Below are 23,178 nucleotides of genomic sequence, written 5' to 3'. Positions count from 1 at the left end.
TATGGTAGCAAGGATTGGGATTTCTCTTCATTGAGCATCGAGGCGTAAGCAGGATCGAAGTGGGGGAGAATCCTCCGAGTGTATAAGGGTAAGAGCACGCAAATCCAAATCGAGTATGTGATTTCTGAGAAGGAAAGGAGGTAGTTCAGCGTTTGACAGATTGACTAGTTTAGGGTTGGGAGTTTGAGAAACTCCCCATCAGTCTGTGCGTGTAAAGGGTAATGGTGAGTATGTGGTTCGGATTCAGATTGAAGGGTCGCCTGTAGGACTCGTGTGAGTCGGAATGGAGATCTTGAGGTCAAATAGCGGGAGATGTTTTCGTGTTAGCAGTCAGTGGCAGAAGCAGCATGTAGAGCATGGAAGAGTGGCGGGAGAGCCTTGGTTTTCTTCAGCAACAGTCAGTGGTGGAAAGTGATGTAAGACTACAGGGCAGCCGTAGCATTCCGTAGTAGCTTCGTTGGCAGAGTCGGGGCGAGGCCCTTATCTCCTAGCTTTCAGATAGGGATCGGGATTGGGGAATGGATGAGAAAGGTAAGGAGTTGCCGGTATAGCCCTTGAGGGATGAGACCTTGGGATAGGCCGCTCTAGGATGTAGTCGGGTGAGACCCGTGGGCGAGGCCCGTATGAGAATAGCAGTATAGGTGAGTCCTGAGAGCAGGGTTGCTCAGTAGCATGGTTGGGTGGGACCCGTGGGCGAGGCCTGTGAGTTTTAGCAGCACAGGTGGGACCTGGTAAGGATCTTAGTGTCTAAATAGGGGGTCGGGGATCCCAGAATATCGTAGTGTCAGCCTGGTAGATTAGATTGAGAAGTATAGGTGGTGGGAGTTTCTTCGAATGTCGCTGGGAGCGACTAGTGGTTTGTGCTGGGTCAGCAATCGGTGAGAGTCGGTAATCCAGATAAGGAATAGCAGAATTTCTAGTCAGTAATGGTGCGGGGATGCAGAGTATGGTGGAATTCAGTTAGTCGGTCGAGGGTTGCTCGGCACCAAATGGTAGTAGAAAGAACGCCAAGTGGATACTGATAATGATGACCCGTACTGAGTAGCGGGAGTAATAGATTAGGGGAAGACAGGGTCTTCACGGTGGCAGAGGAGATAGATGGTTATGGAGCGTTGCCTCGGGAAGGCAAGGAAATCGCGCAAGGAAAGAAGGGGTGAACCCCTATGTTGCAGTACCCGGAGAGTACCAGAAAGATTGTCGGTTGAGTAAGTCGTGTTTCCAGGATGTTCAGGGTCAGGATGCACCCGAGATCATTATCGGTAAGGATTGACGTTAGTCTGAATGACTGAGCGGAAGGCCAACAAAGTTAGGCAGCTGGTGTTAGAATGAATGGTGGGCTATTGGAGGTAGATCGCGGGCAGTGGAGTATAGTAAACTTCGAGGACGAAGTTTAGTTTAAGTGGGGGAGAGTTGTAACACCCAAAGTTTCGAAGGTCAAGAAAGGAAAGAAAAGCCCTAATTTAAGGGTAGAATCGGCGAGTCCAAGGAGGGACTTGGCGAGTCCGAGCAGGATTTGGGTCGAGGAGTAAGCGACCGACTCGGCGAGTCGGCCAAGGCGACTCGGCGAGTCTGGTCTGAACAAGTAAAACCCTAATCCCAGGAGTTGTATCCTATTTAAAGGGTGTTATGTCCCTCCCTCAGCCCCCATATCACCCTAGAGAGCCATTGCACCCTTGATTCCGTGAGAGCCTCCATCATTTGGGAGTTAAAGCTTGGAGGAAGGAAATTTGGGGAAAGGAACTTGAAGATCAAGTAGGTTGCTTCAAGGAGGTGGTGTAGATCCGAGATCTACTTCTGTGGTGTTCATCTTGGAGGTAACAAGCTACTATCTCCCCTCATTTGCACCTAGATCTTGTGTGTGTTTTGGGCATTCTTGGCTTAAGAGTAACCATTGAGCTAGAGGTTTAGATATGAGGTTGCTACCTCAGATCCATGCTTATTTTGGTCTAGAATTCCATAAAGTATCAGCCCTTGAGTGGATCATGGAGCCTTTTTGCCTTAAGCCCTAGTTTATAGCATATTTTACCTAGATCTCCTTCTCTACACGTAAAGTTTGCAACTTTACGTGGGGAAAAGGCTTGGGAAGGGTGGATCTACAGTTTGGAGTTCATGCATGACTCAAAAGTCCTCTGCATGTAAGGAGATCTGAAGGGACTCGGCGAGTCCTTTGAGTGGACTCGGCGAGTAGCATGAAGTTGTGGAGGAACTCGACGCGTGGGATGAACAACTCGTCGAGTCGTATGAAGATTGCCTTGTACTCGGCGAGTCAGGTCGCGAAACCCCAAACCCTTCAAGTTGAGACTCGAATCAGTGAGTCGGGTGGAGACTCAGTGAGTTGGACAGGTCTGGACTCAGAAATCGGTAGACTCGGCGAGTCATGGACTGACACGGCGAGTCGAGTCGCGAATGGAAGGAGTCTGATCATTTTGAACTCGGCGAGTAGGGTTGACCTGGAAGGTTGACTTTAACCTCGGACCAGGGCTGACTTAGTTGTCTTTCGGGGGTCAGTTAGACTCAGTGTTGCATTGATATTGGTAGTTCGGGGAGCAAGGGGAGCAGGAGTTCCGTGAGTTGTTGGGCAGCAGCTAGTGAGATCATCAGCGAGTTCAGCCAGTGCAGGTGAGTTTCCTCTGTGTGAATGGGTCTAAGGCCACAATGCCGACCCATGTAGTTATGAGAAGCCCGGGGGTTAGCCCTAGGCACGACATGCTAGTATGATATTCAGGATGAGGTCCAATAATAGCGGGCGGGTGCCCAAGGATTCGTTTGTATGCTAGATTATACTTGTTGTCTGTGTGATACATGTATGTGCCTGGTAAGGAGGTGAGTGTGGGCGAGGTCCCGAATCTCACTAATAGCAGAGTGTGGATGGGGTTCCATATCTCATTAGTAGCAGAACAACGCGAGGCCCAAACTAGAACAGGAGTGAGAGTGGGCTAGGCCCGTACCTCACTACCATTAGGAGTGTGGTTGGGGCTCCATGACTTATCAGTAGCAGGACATGGGCGAGGCCCAGGATAGGTGAGGCCTTAGGACAGAACCAGTTGCATGCATTTAGTTATGTGTTGTGAAATGTTTATGTGTTATTAATTGTTGGTGGGCGAGGCCCTGTGACAGGCGAGGCCTAAGTAAAACAGATCTGTACCCGAGCGGGGCTCGAAGCCAGGCGGGGCCGTTGTAGAGCGAGGCCCAAGGTAGCGGGCGTGGCCCAGTATATACAATATGTGGTTATGCATGGTATGTGGTAGGGTGGGGAACTCACTAAGCTTCGTGGTTACGGTTTTCAGTTTTGGTTTCAGGTACTTCCGGTAGCAGAGGGAAAAGCTCGGGGTGATCGCATGGCGCACACCATAGATTAGACAGCCTGGGAATGTTTACTCTGATAATAAACATGTGTTTTGAAAACTTATACTCATATTATGTTTTGGAAATGATGATTTTACCTTGAGTAGTGAATTATTAAAAGAAATTTTTGGTCTTAAATTTTGGATCGTTACAGGAATGGAGGATGGATAGAGGAGGATCCGGGGGGAGATTTTGGAAGAAGAGCCAGAGGAAGAGTTTAAGGACAAAATAGAGGAAGAAGAAGATGAAGAGGAAGAGGATGAGGAGTCTGATGCGGAATCCGAAGTCATCAGTCCTCCTTACGTAGCTCGAGTCCATGCACACCGTTTAGGCTACAACAGGCCTATGCCCCACTGGGCAGAGGATCTTGAGAGATGGAGTCGACATCAGAAGCAGCACCCACCCTTTGGTATCGAGCGAGGTTTTTATGATCTCCGCCATGGGGGACCGACCGACAGAGCCCTTCCTTCCATGATCCAGCGGATCTTGGATATTGGTGACCAGATGAGGGCGACGACAAACCACGTACTGGAGTTGGGAGCCGCAACAGAGGTCACGGACGCGCGTACTCGAGACCTTGATAGGGATTACCATCCCATAGACCGACTCATCGAGGACCTTACCACCTCCCGAGCGGAGGTACGGGAATATCAACAAAGACATACGAATCTTGAGGAGAGAGTGATCGCAGTCGAGCATCGGTTAGCTGAGGTGCAGGGTGCCTCTACTTCATCCTAGGGACCACAGTGGACTACCTGTCATGAGTAGAATCCATAATACTCACCACTTGTCATAGGCTAGGTTTATGGGTATGCGTTGGTGCTACCCTTTTCTAGTTTATGTATGACCGACCCTATGTCTAAGTGATTACACTATTCGGAGGGTCGTTATGCTGCCAAATTTAATCCTGATGTATTGTATACCTTTTAGAGGTCAATTTTCCAAAAATTATGTACTAGTACTTTATCATTAATGAAACAAATATGTGTTTTTATCTGCTATGTTTTCACTTTTCATTACTATTTGATATAATAAAGTCTCATTTACAAGTACATACAAATCACCGTAACAACTAGGAATAAAGGAGTTATATTATAATAATTTCTGAACCAAAATCTTATCAAAAACACATCATCATTCCACTTTATGGCAGAAAATGCCACCCCAAAAATATAATAGGCACAAGTACAATATAACGACACCACCACCACCACCGCCTCCACTGCAAATAGATTCAGCTATGTTTCAAGCGATAGTAACGGCCGCAGTGACTGCTGCTATGGCATAAATAAGTAGAAACGACATCAATGGAAATAGAAGTGGGAATGGTACATGCAGCTCCAACCAGGGGAACAATCAAGGGCACCCAAGGGAATGCACTTATAAAGAATTTACAAACTGGAAGCCCAAACCCTTTAATGGAAGCAGGGGCGTGATTACTCTAAAACGGTGGTTTGAGAAGACAGAGTCGGTGTTTGAAATATGCGCCTGCCCCTAGGAGAGCAAAGTAAAATTCGTAGCATGTACGTTTTCTGATAGGTCCCTTTTGTGGTGGAATGGCCATGTTGAGGCTCTAACACTCCCGGTGGCGAATTCGATGACATGGGAGGATCTTAAAACTTTGATGCTTGAAGAGTACTACCCAAGGGGCGAAGTACAGAAACTCGAACATGATTTATGGAATCTCATTATGAATGGCTCTGACATTGAAGCCTACACCGCCCGATTCAGCGACCTAACAATCCTGTTCCCTGGAATGATCACTTCGGAGAGCAGGAAAATAGAACATTTCATATTCTGTATTCTCAAATCTAGCTTCAAAAAGAAGCTTAGGACAAAATTCCCTTTATCGGGGGGATGATGTCGCTACTAGGAATTCTGATCCTTTGTAAACACTTAACAAGGATAACATTGTAACCAAAACTTGAAAGCATGTATGATTCTTATTCAATGACAACAAAATTTCATCAAACACCCTATACAAACACTCAAATAGTCAACGAAAGATTGGAAACCCTAGAAATCCAGGTTTAAGTCCAATATGGACTAGGATTTCATTATTGGACCTAATGGACCAATAAGCTTCCAATTTGACTATTTTGGGATTAGAACTATTAATTGGGCTCTAATGGACCCACATTCATGAGACTTAACCTTTAATGGGCCATATTGCGCCATAACAAATCCAATTAGCTTTAATGGACTCAAATTCATTCTCTTATACAAAAATTGGGCCGAGAGCTACCCTAAGGGACCAATGGGCCGATAAATACTCTTTAGGCCTTAAAATATTGAAATGAGGAAAATAATGGCCCAAAATAAGCAACTCTTATCTTCTAGCCCATGTTTTGGCACCAGTATAAAACAAAAAAAATAAATAATAATAATAAGAAAGGATGAAATGAGGGTTGAAATTTTTGGTGCCACCACATAAATGTACATAGGATATCCATGCACCATCCTCATATCTCTATGCATGTCAACTCATCTCACTCTCTCCCCTCTCCTTTTTCTATCTTCGGTCGAGACTACAAACCCCCACCACCCTCTCTAATTTTCTCCCCAAACTCTCTCAAATCTTGCAAGAACATTTCCTTTGCTTAGGTTTCAAGAGGATCTTCACAAAAATCATCAATTCTTGGTAAGTCCTACCACACTTAGGTTTTATAACTTCATTTTCATGTTAGATCACTTATTCTAAGTAAGTTTTTGGTGATCATACTCCTAGAAACATACTAAGTTCGAGATCCACCCAAGAAAGCTTGTTAGGGCCAAAAATAGCATCAAATTCTTCCATTTCTTTCTTCAAACCGAAAACAATAAGCAAAGGTGAGCTCATACCCCTTTATTTTCGGTTTTCACATGTTTTATGGGGAAGAATACAAGTAAAATGTGTAGATCTATGTGTATTTGTATGTTATGTGTGATTTTTTTTGTGTTTATGTGGTAAATATGTGCCAAAAATGAAAGATATTTCGAGATCTATAGTTCAAGGAGGAAAAATATGTGATCTAGGATGTATTACACTTAACAAGTTAAGAAAAAATACCATATAAGGTTTATAATAAGCATGTTACAACATAAAACTCATTATTGGACTATTTTTGTCAAATAAACAAAAGTTAGGGAAAAAGTTGTCATTTACGGTTTTTACAAGGATCAAAAATGTCAAAACACTTAATTTTTTATAAACACCATGCTTTTTAAAGGACTAAAAATGTAAATTTTAGCCTAATAGGCTAAAATTTGGGGTTTTTCGGGCCATAGGCCTAAATTTGCGAAAAATATGAGTTTAAGGGGGCTGAAATTGTACATTTCTCAAAATAGTGGGTAGAAAAGTAAATAAATCTAGTTCAGGGGTTAAAATGACCCTATTTGCCAAAAATGATTAAAAATGTAAAGTTTTTGGATTTTTGGTTAAATTTGTAAAAGTTGCGAAAAGTTTGGATTATAAATAAGTCTTTTTACTAAAGGGGCTGAAACTGCCAAAAAGTAAACATTGGGCTGAAAACATTATTTAAATAAGTATTTGGGCCAAAATGTCAAGAAAAATAGTTTAAGGACCTAAAATATCATTTTTTATAAAAAGTGATTAAAATTGTCATTTTTATTAAAGAATGGTTGAATAGGTCAAACCAAAATTTTTGAGTCAATTATTTTATCATTAAGATATTTGGGTCAAAAATACCAAATTATAACTTATGAATTTAGAATGAAATATATATATATATATATATATATATATATATATATATATATATATATATATATATATATATATATATATATACCATCTTATAAAGCATACATAATTTAGTCTTAAACACAACATATTATGCATGATGTACAATAAATAAAGCTACCTCTTAAAAAATTGTCTTAAAGACAACTTATGCAGCTCTCTTTACAACTAAATGATGCATAAAAAAATAGGGGGCAAATGAATGCGGAAAAGGCAACCATGGTGACTGGATATCACATGGATCGAGCAGGGTCTAAGTATATCCGTCGATCCTTCTCAACGATCCAATGGTTACAAACACCTTCACACTCTCCTAGATTCTTCTACATTTCAAATTTTGATACCAGAGAATACGCTCCAGTCACCACCATCTCTACTCCCTCTCGATCTTTTTGTCTGCTACTATCAAAACCCTAAAGATTCACCGCTCAGATCTTCCATGTTCTCTTAGTATGATTTGAGGGTGGTGGTGCGAAACCCTAACTACAAAGAAACATATCTGCCTAAATCTCATATATTTCCTCGAAATGAACACCAAACACCCCTGTTCTGGTAAGAGCTTTCAGATTTCTATATGTGTTATAAAGCCTTTGTTATTATATTTTGTCTTTGTCCTTTTCGTCATCTTATACTATTCATTTGATAAAACTCAGAATTAAAGAAGGAAAGTTAACATTCAGATTCTATCAGTTTAACCTGTAAATGATGGACTTAGATCTCTTTTTTTGTTACAGATATTGTGGTTTTAGGGAAGTTTACTGAAAGGAGTTGCAGGAACAAAAATCAAAGGGACAAAGGGGAACATAAAGGTGAACGAAAAATTGTTGCGTCCTTTTGTTTAATTTTTTTGCCCCCTCTTTTACGAGCCCTAAATTCAAAATTTACTTACTTGGGTTTTTAATCTGGTGCATCTATAGTCGCAGGGAATAGTCCAAGTCGTCAAGCAGGGTTGATTCTTTGCTTTGTCTGACATTGTTATTTGCTTTCCTGGGTTTGATTTTGATTTTCCTTCCTTTTTGTTTCCTAATATCACATCTTTGATTGTTCTTCCACAGGTTCTTATGCTTTTTAGCTCAAATAAAGGTATATATTTTTTGGTCAACAAACCTTCTGAAACACAATCCACCACCACAGTTGTCACTAACCTTAGATCTTAAGCTCAACACTGCCACAACTCACCTCCATTTAACTCTGCTACCTTCACTTCTATTTGTGTTATCTAAGTAGGTTGATTATATTTATTTGTTACATGTATGTATTCTTTTTAATTTTTTATTTAGCAATGGGAAAGATGATGGATCAGCAAGATGAACATGGATGTTCAGATTGTAAAGGAATCAAGAAGAAAGTAAGAGTTAGGTTTATTTTTTTGTTTGGATCTTGAATTTTTAGTTTCTGATTAGATCTTCTTCAAAAATTTGAGCTCCAACACTTCTATGTTTCTATAATAAATTTTGCTAACAGTTTATGTAAGTTTCTATATGTGTCCGTGTGTTTGAATATTTTTTTTAGCATGTCAAAACTTTTTTTATTTAAGTTTTTACAAGGTTAGAGTAATAGATTAATAGATCCAGAGGTCAGAAAGTATTTTGTTTTTGTTTCATTTAAAATGTAACCATCTTTTTACCTGGTAAATGTATTTAACGATGAAATAAAAGTTTTATACACTTTGGTTGTTTAAAATAAGTTTAATTGTGTTCATGTATGTAAGGTTGTCGTGTGTTTGTATATTAATATTTGGTGTTACAAGTTTCATTTAATGTGTATAACTGTGAAATTTGTATATAATTTGATATTTTGTTTCAAAACAACAATTAATTAAAAATAAAGATGATTATCAATGAATGAGAAATGAGGATTATTAATATAAATTTGTGATTATAACTTTTAACAAAGTACATTTGTGAAAAGTAACTGCTTAGTTCATCACCTAATAGTGTAGCTTATACAAATGGTGAAAAGTGACTACTCACCTCATACTAGCTTCTTCAGTTGAAAAGCGAGTACCTACAATTAACGGGGACACAAAATCAAACGAAAAGGGAGTGCTTACAATTAATGGGTATGTGAGATCAACCGTAAACAATCTTGATAAATTAATATCAAAAGATAAACAAGATTTTGCAAATAATAATGCAAGTAATAACTTGAATCTAAACATTTAAGAGGTTAGAAATACTAAACGAAAGTGATATTCAAGTTTCTTTACCAATTGTGTTAGACGCCTTTACGACTTCAAAATATAACCCATGATGAAAATAAGTATAATTAAAAAATGTCTCATTAATTTTGTTAGATGTCTTTACGACTTCATTATATAACCGATGATGAGAATTCGTATAATTTTCACTTTTCTTTATGTGTTGTAAAATGAAAATATATAAAATAAGACTTCTCTAATCAACAAAAATAAACTTATAAAACCAACGTTTCGTGTGTCACCCGACAATAAAAAGTATTTATAGTTGCATTGCATCTCTTTTCAATAACACATTTTCCGAAAGAAAAGAGAATCCGTTCTTGGAATCGAAACTAATCACCAAATGGAGACCGGAAACTAACTACCAATCAAACCTATTCATAAACCCTTCATTGAAGACCGCTACATATACTTTTACATTTAACCTAATCGTAAAATAAAACCAGTACAATAGATGATATCAGATAAGAAACTATTCTGCCTCCACATTTACATACCTAGCTAGAAAATAATCGACAAAATGAACTATATAACACAAAAATTCCACTAAAACTAAAAAAAAAACTATCTAGCATGAAAAAGAAATTAACCGCCGCATTAAAACTATTTGCCGTATCAAACTATCTCGCACGCCGCATCGTGCGGGTACTATACTAGTGTATATATATATATATATATATATATATATATATATATATATATATATATATATATATATATATATTCATAAATTTAAATATCGTTATAAAACAATCAACAAACTTTGTGTCTTTGCGATTCAACAATTGTTCAAACAGAATTCCCGACATTTATACTATACAAAACAAGTAAACATTCAAATTGTTGGGCTTGAAACATTCTAATCATGCTTATTGGGCCTTCGTGACCCATCAACATGACTTTTGGGCCTAACATAAATAATACATGTTTATTGGGCCTCATGTGATACAATTACATGCTTATGGGACCCTCAATGACTTTTACATGATATTGGGCCTCAGTGGCCCATTAGCATTGCTAGTAAGGTCCAAATAAATCATATGTGAAGTAGGCCAACGCGTCCTTCGTATACACGACGCCGACGACCTTAAATAACAAACGTGATTAGTAGGACCTCATGGTCCTCTTCTCCTTATCTGTTAGGCTTACCTTCTATTCAAGTAAACAAAAATCAGGTCGTTAATCAAGGTTAATCAAATTCATTTGGATTAAGTGAGTAATAACGGGCGACACCAATAAGTGTCGGTCGTAGTCTGTAGTTATAATCAAACTCTCATGGAGGGAGAGCGAGAGTTTGTGTATAGATCTATACGGGGGTGACTCCCCCGCACCTAAGCTGTTCGCTACAGTTAGACTAGGCTAGTCTAGGGTGACAAAATCTTAAGATCAATTCTGACGTTCACTAGAATGCCAAGACAGACGAACTAGTAATTATCATGCATGGTTATAAAGACTCACATAACAATCCAATACCATCTAAGTAATCAGGAGAAATCATATTCATCCGATGTGACGATACAATAATACAAAACGATCTTACTATTTTATCGGAAAACATCGGGTTTTCCGGGGAAATCAACGTTATTCACTTGTACTTTCAATAACTATAATGCAAAACTTCTCATTTATACACGTTTTGAAATCATTCATGCATATACCTATGGATCATCACACTTTTTGTATAAACAATTTCCGTTTCAGAAAATATCGGATTTTCTGGGTTTTATAAACTACACAAAACATTTTCATATCAAGCCTGCTTATGAACTCACCAACATTCTATATGTTGACGTTTTCAAAATAACTTGTATTCTCAGGTAATAGATAAGCTGAAGAACAACACCAAGTGTGTTAGGATGTATGTTTTGAAAACTCTCAAACAGTTTATGCTATGGATATGTAATATTTAGACAATGTACTTGATGTGAACAAGGTCAGTTGTAATGTATTAATGCATGGTGATGATTATGTTATGTTTCATGTATATTCATTGTGATGATATTTCAATTTAAGTCATGCGAGCCCTCGAACGTTTCCGCCGTCCGGTTCGTGGGTGTGACAGCAGCGCATCACACTATGTTTTCTGCACATGAGATCTTTGGGATACACTCTGATATTATTTTATGATGACATGCTTGATTAATGACACACTGGTTTGACAAGAGATATTATTATGATAGTTTTATACTGATGGTTTTATGTAATAATAACTTAAATAAAATAAAAATTTTGGTCTTGAATTTTGGGTCGTTACATGCTTAAACCACTATTTATAGGATGAAAATCATCATTCACAATATGATTTCTAATGGGTCGCGTCGCAATCCCTGGTCAGTCTGAATTCTTCTTTCTTGCAAGCAACATTGGGATGTAGAGTCAGGTGCATTAAATGCTCACATCATGAATCCCAAGAAGCACGTCAAAATCGTCGAAACTTATAAAAATCGGAACTATCACATACAAACTCCGTTTTCGACACTCTTTATATTTACGCATTTGTATTGACATCTATTACAACTTTCATGTTGATCGTTTCAGCTAAAAAACAATCTATTTCCACTTTCATTTTTATAAAGAAAGGTTTATATCTATTTATCTTTAAAAGTGAAAGCGGGGTGTTACAGTTGAAGTTGTGCACACTTCACACACTCACTTTCATTGTACTTGTTCTTGAGGGAGCCTCATAACAGTTTTCCACTGTCCTTTTGAATTTTTAGAACATGTAATTCTTTACCTTCCAGTGTTCCAACTTATTTTCTATTAATGTGTGTCTTTGTGCTCCAATGAACATGCCAGCTTGAGCCAGTTCAACATAGCCTTTTTCCATACCCCCACCACTTCTTTGATCGAATGAGAATTTCCATCAACATGCTCTAGTGCTCAAAGTCGCCATCGAACTTGGTTATTGTCAGCTTGTTTTGTCGTTCTCCTGCCATATTTTATCCTTCTTCTCTTTCTTTATTTTCTTTCTAGCTCTCACCAATCTGTGGTGGCTCTTATACCAGAATGTTGAAAACAATGCAAAATATTCAATAATTTAGTAATGAATTGATGAGAACACCATGTTCTTATTTCTTTGGAGGCTTTAATTAATAGATCTCCTTAACCCCAAGAGGATCTTATCAATCTAGAAAATCAAATGAACTAATAAAAAAAAAATACGCCTTTGACTTACGGATTTATTCAAATCAGCTACAGACCAAGTCACTATGAGGTCAATTTGGTAAATATGCAATCAATAGGGTTAACCTCAACATGAACATTTGCAAAAGATCACTAAACGACAACATTGCCCATGAAATTAACTTCATAATAAATTGCATCAGTATACATATAATTGATCAAATATAACTAAAACTACCAAATATATTATAACATACTACATTAAACTTCTTTCATTACTTCAACATTATAGCCATTACAACATAACCCACATGCCATGAACAACTACCAAAATATCCTAACATATTACCAACTATTTCACAAACTAAGAACATCCAAAAACCCTTGTACTCAATCCAAAAACCAACAAACCATGAACCCCCACTGTCTATAAACTCCTATTACATCTTCATATTACTAAAAAAAATAAACAAATAGGAAAAAAACCCACAAACCAAAGAAAACCAACTTGTACTTTTTAGCTTCTACAACAGCTTAATGGAGCACATTCATGGACCTAAACAATCTGGGAATTACTTCTACAACTCTTGCACACATTAGAGCATCATACCGTCCCACAAATCAACATGAGTTTCCAACCTTTAAACAACACCATAACCTTCTACCAGGGTTCATATTTGTCCAAGAGGTCACACACATTGCACTACTTCAACACCACATCCATAAATATGTAACGCCCGATTCCTGGTATGTATTTTTAGTTATGAATTTCTTATTTTTAATGGGAATCGACGAGTTGGAGGCCCCAAACTCATCGAGTAGGAATGGAATTATTGGATGCGGGACTTGAAGTCTACTCGACGAGTTGAGAGCCTCAACTCGACAAGTGGGGCTGCCAGAGTGAAACCTTAATTTTCAGGGTTTGCACCCTATTTAAACACCTTATCTGGCCTCAACTACAACCTCCATCACATTCAAACCTTAGTCACAAAAACCTAACTCGTTTTGAGTGTTCTTGAACCATTGTTGTGTGTTTTTGGTGATCTTGAAGCTTGAGGAGGAAGAGGAAGCTTGGGGGGGGGGGGGTTATAAAAGAAGCAAGTAGATCTAGAGTTTGTGCTTCATTTACAGTTCATTTGAGATATAAAGTCTGTACCTTATCTATTTGTTTAATAGATCTCCTCATGGAGTAGTTTAGGGGCATATTATGGAACCATTCATGGATGCAAGCGTGTTTGGCGTAATAACTTCAGATCCAGAGTCCTTGAGGGACTCCATGGCATAAAAGTGCCAACTTTATGGCTATGGGAGTCTCATGCATCATATAAACCACATTTTAGGGCTTTTTGAGCTAAGTAACCCATGCATGAACGTAAAGTTTGAAACTTTACGTGATATATCGACCCTAGGGGACCAGATTCGTGTTTTTGATGCATTAATCCCGACTGGATAGAATTGGACTTTAGGGGACTTGACGAGTCGTTCATATGACTCGATGAGTTGGGTCGTGGTCCCCCAACTTTTGTTGTTACTGAGCAAACTCGTTGAGTCTAGAAGATGACTCGACAAGTTTGACATGTTTATAGATCTGAAGATCAAAGAAGTCGACGAGTCCAAGGATGAACTCGACGAGTTAAGAGAAAAACGTCCCGGCTGTTATGACGAGGAACTCGACGAGTTCAAGGATAAACTCGGCGAGTTGAGAGCAAAATTCCCTGACTGTTATGAATAGGAACTCGACGAGTTCAAGGATAAACTCGCGTGAGTTGAGAGCAAAATGTCCCGACTGATATGAAGAGGAACTCAACGAGTTCAAGGATGAAATCGGTGAGTTGGGAGTGAAACACACTGACTTATATGAAGGGAAACTTGATGAGTTCGTGGAAGAACTCAACGAGTAGGATCGAGGCTTGAGAGTTTTATGGACCCGAGAACTCGGCGAGCTGAGTCAACCAGAAGATTGACTTGGACCAGAAGGTTGACTTTGACCAGAGTGTTGACCTTTGACTTTTACCTTTGACCAGAGTTGACCCTTAAAGGGGATATAAGTATGAAAGGGTAGTTAAAGGAGATTGTTATGCGTAGGAGTTTGAGAGGAGTTTATCCCGGAGCCGAGGACAGTTCAGATACTTTATGACATTGAGGTGAGTTACCTTCCAGTAGGAGTGGGTCGAAGACACCAATGCCAGCTCACTAGTAAGTGATTATAGTTTAAATGATTGTCTTTGTGGTAATTATCTGGTGTGCCACTATCTATTATGCTTTATGTGCTAGTATCCTATGTTATTATATGGTAGTGATAGGGGTGAAATATGCTTGGTAGCTACCGGTTGAAAGAGACCGAAGGGGAAGCCAACACCCAGATATGCTAGGTAGCTACCGGTTGAAATAGACCGAAGGGGAGGCCAACACCCAGATATGCTACGCAATTACCGGTTGAAAGATATCGAAGGGGAGGCCAACATCCATATATGCTAGGCATTATGTGTTTATATGGTATGTGGTATGATGGGGGAACTCAATAAGCTTTGTGTTTATGGTTTTCAGTTTTGGTTCAGGTACTTCTTCATCAAAAGCAAATGAGCTGGCACGGTAGCAACGCATCACACACACGATTTTCCGCACCAGAGATCTACGGGATTTATACTCTCATATGTTTTGTTATGACATGTTCTAACTATGGATACATTGGCTGATATATATATATATATATATATATATATATGTGTGTGTGTGTGTATATATATATATATATATATATATATATATATATATATATATATATATATATATATATATATATATTCAAGGTTGTAAAAATCGCTCGACGTTAGCTAGTCGGTGGACTGGGGTTAAGGGTTTAATCGACTAGACGGACATTAATCGGAGATCATTAATTGCTAATTTGTTAGATTTTAAAATATTAAATAAGACTAATATCATATAAAAGTTCATAAATACCACTAATATCATTACAAAATAGGTTAATATGATAAATACAACACTAATCATACCTCAAATAGTTTCTATTGAGATATAACTTCTTAATGTTACAATTTAATCGGGTTCTACTGTTTCAGTCATTTTGTATGCATGGATTAATCGCTAGGCGCTCTCTAATCAGTCGAGTAGCACCTAGGGATTAACCGAATATTAATCGGGACCTAATCGGGATTTTTACAACATTGATATATATATATATATATATATATATATATATACACACACACACACACACATAACTACTATTTGGTTTTCAGACAAATGGTTTTATATATGTTTAATTTAAAATGAAATTTTTGGTCCGCATTTTTGGGATGTTACAAAATCACCATTGTTGTTAGATGAAAAACCTTCGTCTTCGTAGAGATGAAAGAAGGAAAGAAGAGAGAAAGAGATGGTGATGTGCAATTGTACTTTTGATCAACATTTAAGCTGATGTGAGGGTGTCTAATGGGAAATGACAAAATTACCCTCATGCGAGGGGAACATGTGTTGGTGATTTTAGTGTCAGCATGTCATTTTATGTAATTGGAACTAACATGTGAGCTAAGGAGCTACATAATTTGTACTCTAATATATGTACGGGTTCGTGCGGAGTGGACACATATATAAGATTGAATTGGAATCCGGTTCGACGACAAGTCAGGGGTTTGACAGTGCCCCTGGGTCTGGGGTTTCCAAAGGGGCAACACACCTTTAGCGGGGTGTAGGGACAGTGCTCCCTAGCAGGGTCCAAGGGGCAGAGCCCCTAGCTGGGGCTCCACTGACAAAATTTGTTAGTTTTGGTGATCATGGGAAATTCACATTCTTAAGGGTGATTATGGTAAAACTAACGAAATTTGTTAGTTTTGGAAACTCTAAATCCTCATTAAATTATGGATTTCCTGACTTGCTTCCAAAGTAACCCATGATGGCCAACCCTAAGAGGCAAACCCTAATCTCGTTAATTATAAATAAACAGCTCTTATCTTCGACAAGGGACAGACAATCATTAGCTCTCTTTTTCTTCAGACGCACATAGATTTTTTTGGAAGCGACAAATATCATTAAAAAGCCACGAGATTTGCAAGTGACTAAATCACAGGCACGATACAATAACTGAAAAAACAAAAGCGAGTACATAAAACTAGCTAAAAGGAGAGATACTCCAATCAATCATACTAGACCCTACCTTTGAGATTCTATGCTTAAACCACAAATATGTGTGAGTGATAACCTTATCCGTGATCTTAGCCGAATTGGTATTTAACCCTTTAAATATCTTGTTGTTTCTGGCCTTCCATATGAACGGAAGAAGTGCATAACACGCCGCCATGACCTTCTCCTTTTTTTCTTGGATAATTGCCCCATGAAGCAGCGAAGTTGAGAAAGGTATTCATACCAGTGAATTGTGTGTATTGTAATCCACACCATTTTAGGATCCGGTTTATAGCCTCCTACGCGATTGGGCACACCACCAGAAGATGATCAATCGTCTCCTGAGATGAATCACATAAGGGACCAATAGTTGAGTTTACCAGAATATCCCTACTCAAAATACTCATACCTGCAAGATTGGTTGACACCGGAATTCTGCCTAAATAAGCTTTCCATAAGAAACAGAGGATTTTTAATGGGATTGCTTTCAACCAAATAATCCTCGGACCGTTATACAGGGTGGGTATGGAATCAATCATCTTCCGCAAGGTTTTAATCGAGACATAAGGTAGAAATATCAGTTCATAAAGTGTTCATATGATCCAAAGGGTATCCAGATCTCTAACATAAATCCTAATTCCTCCAAATGGAGGTGGTCTAACGGGAGAATCAAACAGATATTAAGGGGGAGGGATGAATCTGAGACAAAAAAAAAAGGAAATTAAAGGGACCATCAGTGTTACTTTTTCAATACTTGGACTAAAGGTGTGAAATTGGCCCTACCTCATGGATGAAATATGTAATTTACTCTTGAAATTATTATGGATTTTTAATGAATAAAACTCGCTTTCTCCCACGACAGTTTTCTTCCTATTTAAAGCAAAGTCTTCTTTCTCTCTCCAATTTTTAAATCATCAACTCACTTTCTCTCTCTAAAGCCAATCTTTCTCTCTCTAAAATTCCTTGATTCACATACACCACTGTGTGTATGCAAAATTTGTTGCAAAAAATTGACAGTGGTGTGAATCAAATGTGATGGGAGGAGGATTCTCGCAGCTCCTCCCCTGCTTCAATCCGGCGGAGAAACGGGGGACTGACTCACCGGAGCTGATTTTCACGGCTACCGACCCTTTAGACGAAACCTTAGGTCACTCCTTTTGTTATGTTCGTTCATCAGCCCGGTTCCTCTCTCCTTCTCACTCCGATCATTTTGTTTCTCCTTCGCAATCTCTGCGATTCTCTCCGTCGCACGAATCTTCCTCGACGAGGTCGCGGCAACCGTACGGCGTGTCGGAGACTGGTTTCAAAGCGATTTCAGGTGCCTCGGTAAGTGCGAATACCTCCACTCCCCGGACTGTCCTTCAGTTAGAGAATATTTACGATGATGCCACTGATTCTGTTGGTGGCGGGGTCAAGTCCAGTATAGTCAATGGATTTGAAAGTACGTCTTCGTTTAGTGCGCTTCCGTTGCAGCCTCTGCCACGAGGAGACTCTGCGAGGGCGGCTTCCGGTCAAATGGAGAGAGCATTCTTCATGTCTGGTCCGATCGAGCTCGGGGCTCTATCCGGTCCGTTAGATTCAAACCTCGGTTCGGATTCTAACAATGGTATCCCGTTCTCCGCGCCGCTCAATGGTGGCATTTACGTCAAAAATAAGAGAAGGAAATCCATTCCTGGGATCCGGAAAGCGTTCAATCGGAACTTCCCTCGGCCTTGGGTAGTTCCCGTACGGAGTTTCGTCGGAGGCCGGAAGGAAGCTCCGGCAGGTGGTAGGGGAGTAGAAGAATCGGAGAGGAAGAACGAGAGCGACGTTCAGTGGGCTTTGATGAAAGCGGGGGAGGATCGGGTGCACGTCGTCGTATCAGAAGAACACGGGTGGCTATTTGTTGGCATTTATGACGGATTCAACGGTCCTGATGCTCCGGAATTCCTGATGGGAAATTTATATAAAGCCATGTATAAAGAGCTCGAAGGTTTGTTTTGGGATTTAGAAGACGAACCTCCCGCGCAACATCAATCTTCTCCACCACAACTACAACAAGTAGAATCAACAGATATAAATTCAATTCCTGTAAAGAAGGTTTCATTTCAACCTGAAGAAGAACTAGCAACCAGAAGGAGAAGATTATGGGAATACCTTGCGGAAGAAGAACCTGAAGATGGACTCGATCTTTCTGGTTCCGAAAGGTTTGCATTTTCAGTCAATGATGCACTCAGTATAAGCAAAACCAGCTCCACAGTTGGTCGCAGGTCATTACTGTTATCCAGATGGAGAAACGGGTTTGGTAAACATAAGGAAGGCAGTAAATTATTTGCTTGGAAATTCGGGTTGGATGCCAAAGAGCAAAAACAAGTGGAAAACAGAACAGAGGAGACCTGTAATGTTATTAAAAGTGGTAGGAAGAAGAAATCTGGTCCAGTAGACCATGAATTAGTCTTGAAAGCAATGTCAAGAGCTTTGGAAGTAACAGAGCTTGCATATCTGGATATGACTGATAAGGTCATGGATCAATATCCTGAGCTTGCTCTTATGGGTTCCTGCATATTGTCTGTGTTGATGAGAGATGAAGACGTGTACGTGATGAATTTAGGAGATAGTCGTGCCATTGTTGCACAGCATGATGAAATTGAACAAATCGGTTCATCTCACACAGAGGATAATGTAGTCAAGGAATCCATAGACGTTCCTGTTGAAGATTCCAGGTTGACAGCTTTGCAACTTTCTACCGATCATAGCACAAGCATCGAAGAAGTAAGTTTCTAACTTCTTCATCTTAAAATTCAACCGTTTTGATGTCTTTAATAGATCTTGTTTCTTCTCTAATTATAATTTAAACATGAATCATTTTGAATCAATGATTTGAGGTTTTTGAATCATTTCGAAGTAGACTATCTTGTATCTTTGTGCTACCTTCCTACCCATGTGCTTTTACTGAATATGTTTTGACTTAATGGGGACATGACTCATGTCGTTTAAGTCGTAACTTTATACAAATTTGGCCTCATTTATATTTTCCTTGTGTGGTTTCATTTTCTAAAATACTTTGAACATGATTTATGAATTATCATTTATCCATATCATAAGGAATCTTAATTGCGGATTATGTTTAAGGTTCTTTCTTTTCCACCATGTCTAATGTCACTATCATGAGCATTGGATACTAATCGTATCTCAAATTTTATGACTTTATCCTCATTGACTTAAAATTATTTTTGGTTTGGACAAGATTGGAGTCCATTAGTTAGTGAATTTAGTATCACATGATCGGATAAGGTATGAACCAACAAGTCAACTTTAGTCCTTGTCTTTAATCTTTATTGATGTCATGTCGTTTCTTTCCTTAAATTTGAACCACATTTCAACTTACATAATCACTTCAAACTTTCTATCCCCTTATAAAATTTAGAGTAAATGTTTTTAGATTATCGTGAAAATGTTGTTGCTATTGCAGGAAGTTACTAGAATCAAGAATGAGCATCCGGATGACAGAAATTGTATTGTGAATGATAGAGTGAAAGGTCGTCTCAAAGTAACCCGTGCTTTCGGGGCTGGATCCCTCAAAAAGGTTTTGTTTCTTCATTCTTTCTTTTGTTTGAAAAATATTCAAGAAAATAGTAAATGACGATTTTACCCTTCCGTGTTAACAAACTGTCTGAGGGGATGTGTGTTTCAGGCGAAATGGAACGATTCGTTGTTGGAGATGTTTCGTAATGATTATATCGGAAACGCGCCATACATATCTTGTGTTCCTTCTGTAAGACACCATCAACTGTGTGAAAGAGACCAATTTGTGGTTCTTTCATCGGATGGATTGTATCAGTATTTTAGCAATGAAGAAGTTGTTTCTCATGTCCACATTTTCATCCACAAGTTCCCCGATGGTGACCCCGCTCAACACCTCATAGAGGAGCTTCTTCTACGCGCTGCCAGCAAAGCGGGTAATCCCCACTTCTCCATATATCTTTTTTTTTTTTTTTTTTTTAATTTTTATTTTTATAAATAAAAAATTTGTGTATAGGGATGGATTTGCATGAACTGTTGGACATCCCACAAGGTGATCGGAGGAAGTACCATGATGATGTAACAGTCATGGTCATTTCTCTCGAAGGCCGAATTTGGAAATCATCAGGAAAATACCTCTAAAACCAAACATATAAATCCTAAATTTTGCATTTATTAAAACTTGGGGGGGTAATTGGTATTTTAAGAAAAGAGGGAGTTGTTGATCTTTGTTTTTTTCTTTTTCTTTTTTTGGGAGGGTGGGTGGTAAATTATTTTAATCTTTTGATTTGTAATTTGTGTTAGGTTTTTTTTTTTTTTTTTTGGGTACATTTTTTTTGCCTAGACATTGAGAAGTTTTCACTTGCAAAAGTGAAAATATGTAATTTTGATGGAGGGTGGGTTACAAGAATTTAGAGATTATATTGTACGTGTCAAATGTCAAATGTCAAATGTCAATTTCAATTTCAATTTAGTTGTTGAAAGTAAAACAAGTTTAATCTTATATATTCAAAAAGGATGATTTTCCATTTTGGAAGAATTATTTAGTAATAAAATAAATATACAAGTTGTTTGGTAAGAGAAGTTGAACGACTTTTACTTTTGGTTATCTTCAAGATATTTTTTTGGTACAATAAAAATTCGTATGTATTTGAATTTGAACGTACCTCGTTTTATTTATTTATTTTATTGTTGGTCAGTCATTATTATCTTTGTCACTATCATAATATCATCGCAACCAACTACAATTTTATTTCACTACGTGTTCACCCACCTTTTAGTTTATTGCTTCCAGTTATTTTTATTTATAATAAGGTATTGTGTGTGAAGACAAAATATTCAGTTCATTGAGAAAAGTGAAAGACCATAAAGAGTCGAAAAGTTGTCCAAATTATATTTAATGTATAAAATTTCATAATTTCTCCATTACAAAAAATTATAAATACTGTAGTAAATGATATGCGGGTCTAATTATTTTAAAGACTCACTTGTTTAGTTGAATCAAAAGGACCCATGTTTGCAGCTTAACTTCTTTTAACATAAATGATTTACTGGTATTGATAATTTAGTTTCAATTTTACCCAAAGTAACAAACATATTCCCTAATGACTAAACTGTTGTTTATAACTTCTTTTTTGATAGTGGTTAATAAAAGATTAATTTTATCTTTATTAATAAACATTTTTTCCATTGTAAATAGCAAATTGAATGAACTACATTGCAATTTTTTTAAGGAAAATATATATTTTAGTAACCCCAACCACCAAACACAAAGGCCCACATGCCTCATACGATTTTATACCTTTACAAAAATTCACCGTATACATTTGATTTTGGACGTTATAAAAATATTTTATCTAAAAGAATAGACAAAATTGTCATTGTGGTTTGCCAAAACTCGAATAGTGAACACAATTATGAAAACGTTTGTTTGGTCCCTGTGGTTTGAAATAGTTTTCCGTCAAGTCCCTTTGCTTGATCCCGTTTGATTTTAGACGTTAGTTGAGCCCATGTGCCCCACACACGAAGATATATTAATCTTTTCACTATGCTCAATGTTCACTTCATCATTATTATGATCACCCCCACCATCAATATCTTCATTCATTGTTCATATGCATTGACATTAATAGGATACTCCTAATTTATATTTATATCATCAATATATTGGTATTCATTGGAACCTAATCAAATTTGGATCCTAGTTGGTTACCTATATTTTAAATCCGTCATTGTTGTCAAGTTGACTGGTTTCAACATTTTCCTATGGTATATTTTCGTCACCCACTACTTTATCAAATGAACTTGTTTCAATGGTTTCTTTTGGTTTGACTCCATCACCCCTAACTTTCCATCACCCACTCCTTTATCAAATGAACTTGTTTCAATGTTTCCTTTTGGTTTAACTCCATCAACCCTAACGTTTTCACTTTAACTAGTTGCAATGTAGGCCAATGGGACATCAAATAAGTGTAGACTCATATGTGATCTCTCACATATTTCCCTAACTTTACCACATCTTGGTTGAAGATACTATTAACGTTACATCAAGTTCATGGATTGAGAACACATTTATGTCCATGCATGCAGTCTATATAATAAACTCTTACACCCACATAACTATGTCCATGATACTTTTAAAAACAACTCTACATAACTATATGATAGAACTTTCAGTGTAGAGTAATTTGGTCCACCCATGAAAAAACAAACACGAATGGATTTGATAAGAAAGCATAATGGTATGCAAAAGTGTTAGACTTGTTCATTCTCTTATGAGTTATGACCTTTACGCTTTGTGATGATATTGTTAAAGAAGCTAATGGGTTTTTTGGGGGTACAAGTTATGAAGACACAAGGATGATAATTCATAGATATTATTAGATGGTGTGGGGATAATGAAAAGATGAATATGCCATGTGGGATTGAATAACGTCTAAATCAGACGCAGTAAAGCAAAGTGACTAGGTGGACAATTTTTTCAAACCACAAGGACTAAACATGTAAATTCTATTTTCCAAATGAGAAGATGAATATTCTTTCCAAATATTTCAAGGGCTACAAAATTTTTTGTTTCAGATTTTTCGGTTTTCTAGTATAAATTTCACAGTAGATTTTTTCTTTCCAA

General features: G+C 38.0%; 1 protein-coding gene and 1 long non-coding RNA gene across 2 annotated transcripts; both read left to right on the top strand.

Annotated features, from left to right (window-relative positions):
- The first annotated feature begins 7,493 nt into the window (after window positions 1-7,493).
- On the top strand, window positions 7,494-8,293 carry LOC145003407 (uncharacterized). Its single transcript, XR_013661956.1, has 3 exons — window positions 7,494-7,639; window positions 7,822-7,896; window positions 8,005-8,293. It is a non-coding gene; the product is annotated as an uncharacterized LOC145003407 (long non-coding RNA).
- A 9,155-nt stretch (window positions 8,294-17,448) lies between these two features.
- Window positions 17,449-21,020, top strand: LOC145000517 (protein phosphatase 2C 29-like). Its single transcript, XM_078959757.1, has 4 exons — window positions 17,449-19,301; window positions 20,002-20,115; window positions 20,224-20,488; window positions 20,569-21,020. The coding sequence occupies exons 1-4, from the start codon at window positions 17,586-17,588 to the stop codon at window positions 20,691-20,693; spliced, it is 2,220 nt and encodes a 739-aa protein (XP_078815883.1). The 5' UTR covers window positions 17,449-17,585; the 3' UTR covers window positions 20,694-21,020.
- Window positions 21,021-23,178: the final 2,158 nt, after the last annotated feature.

This window comes from Lactuca saligna, chromosome 6 (genome assembly GCF_052625555.1).
Source record: "Lactuca saligna cultivar CGN05327 chromosome 6, ASM5262555v1, whole genome shotgun sequence".
In the NCBI taxonomy this organism is placed as follows: domain Eukaryota; kingdom Viridiplantae; phylum Streptophyta; class Magnoliopsida; order Asterales; family Asteraceae; genus Lactuca; species Lactuca saligna.
This window is presented reverse-complemented; position numbering and strand designations above follow the sequence as displayed.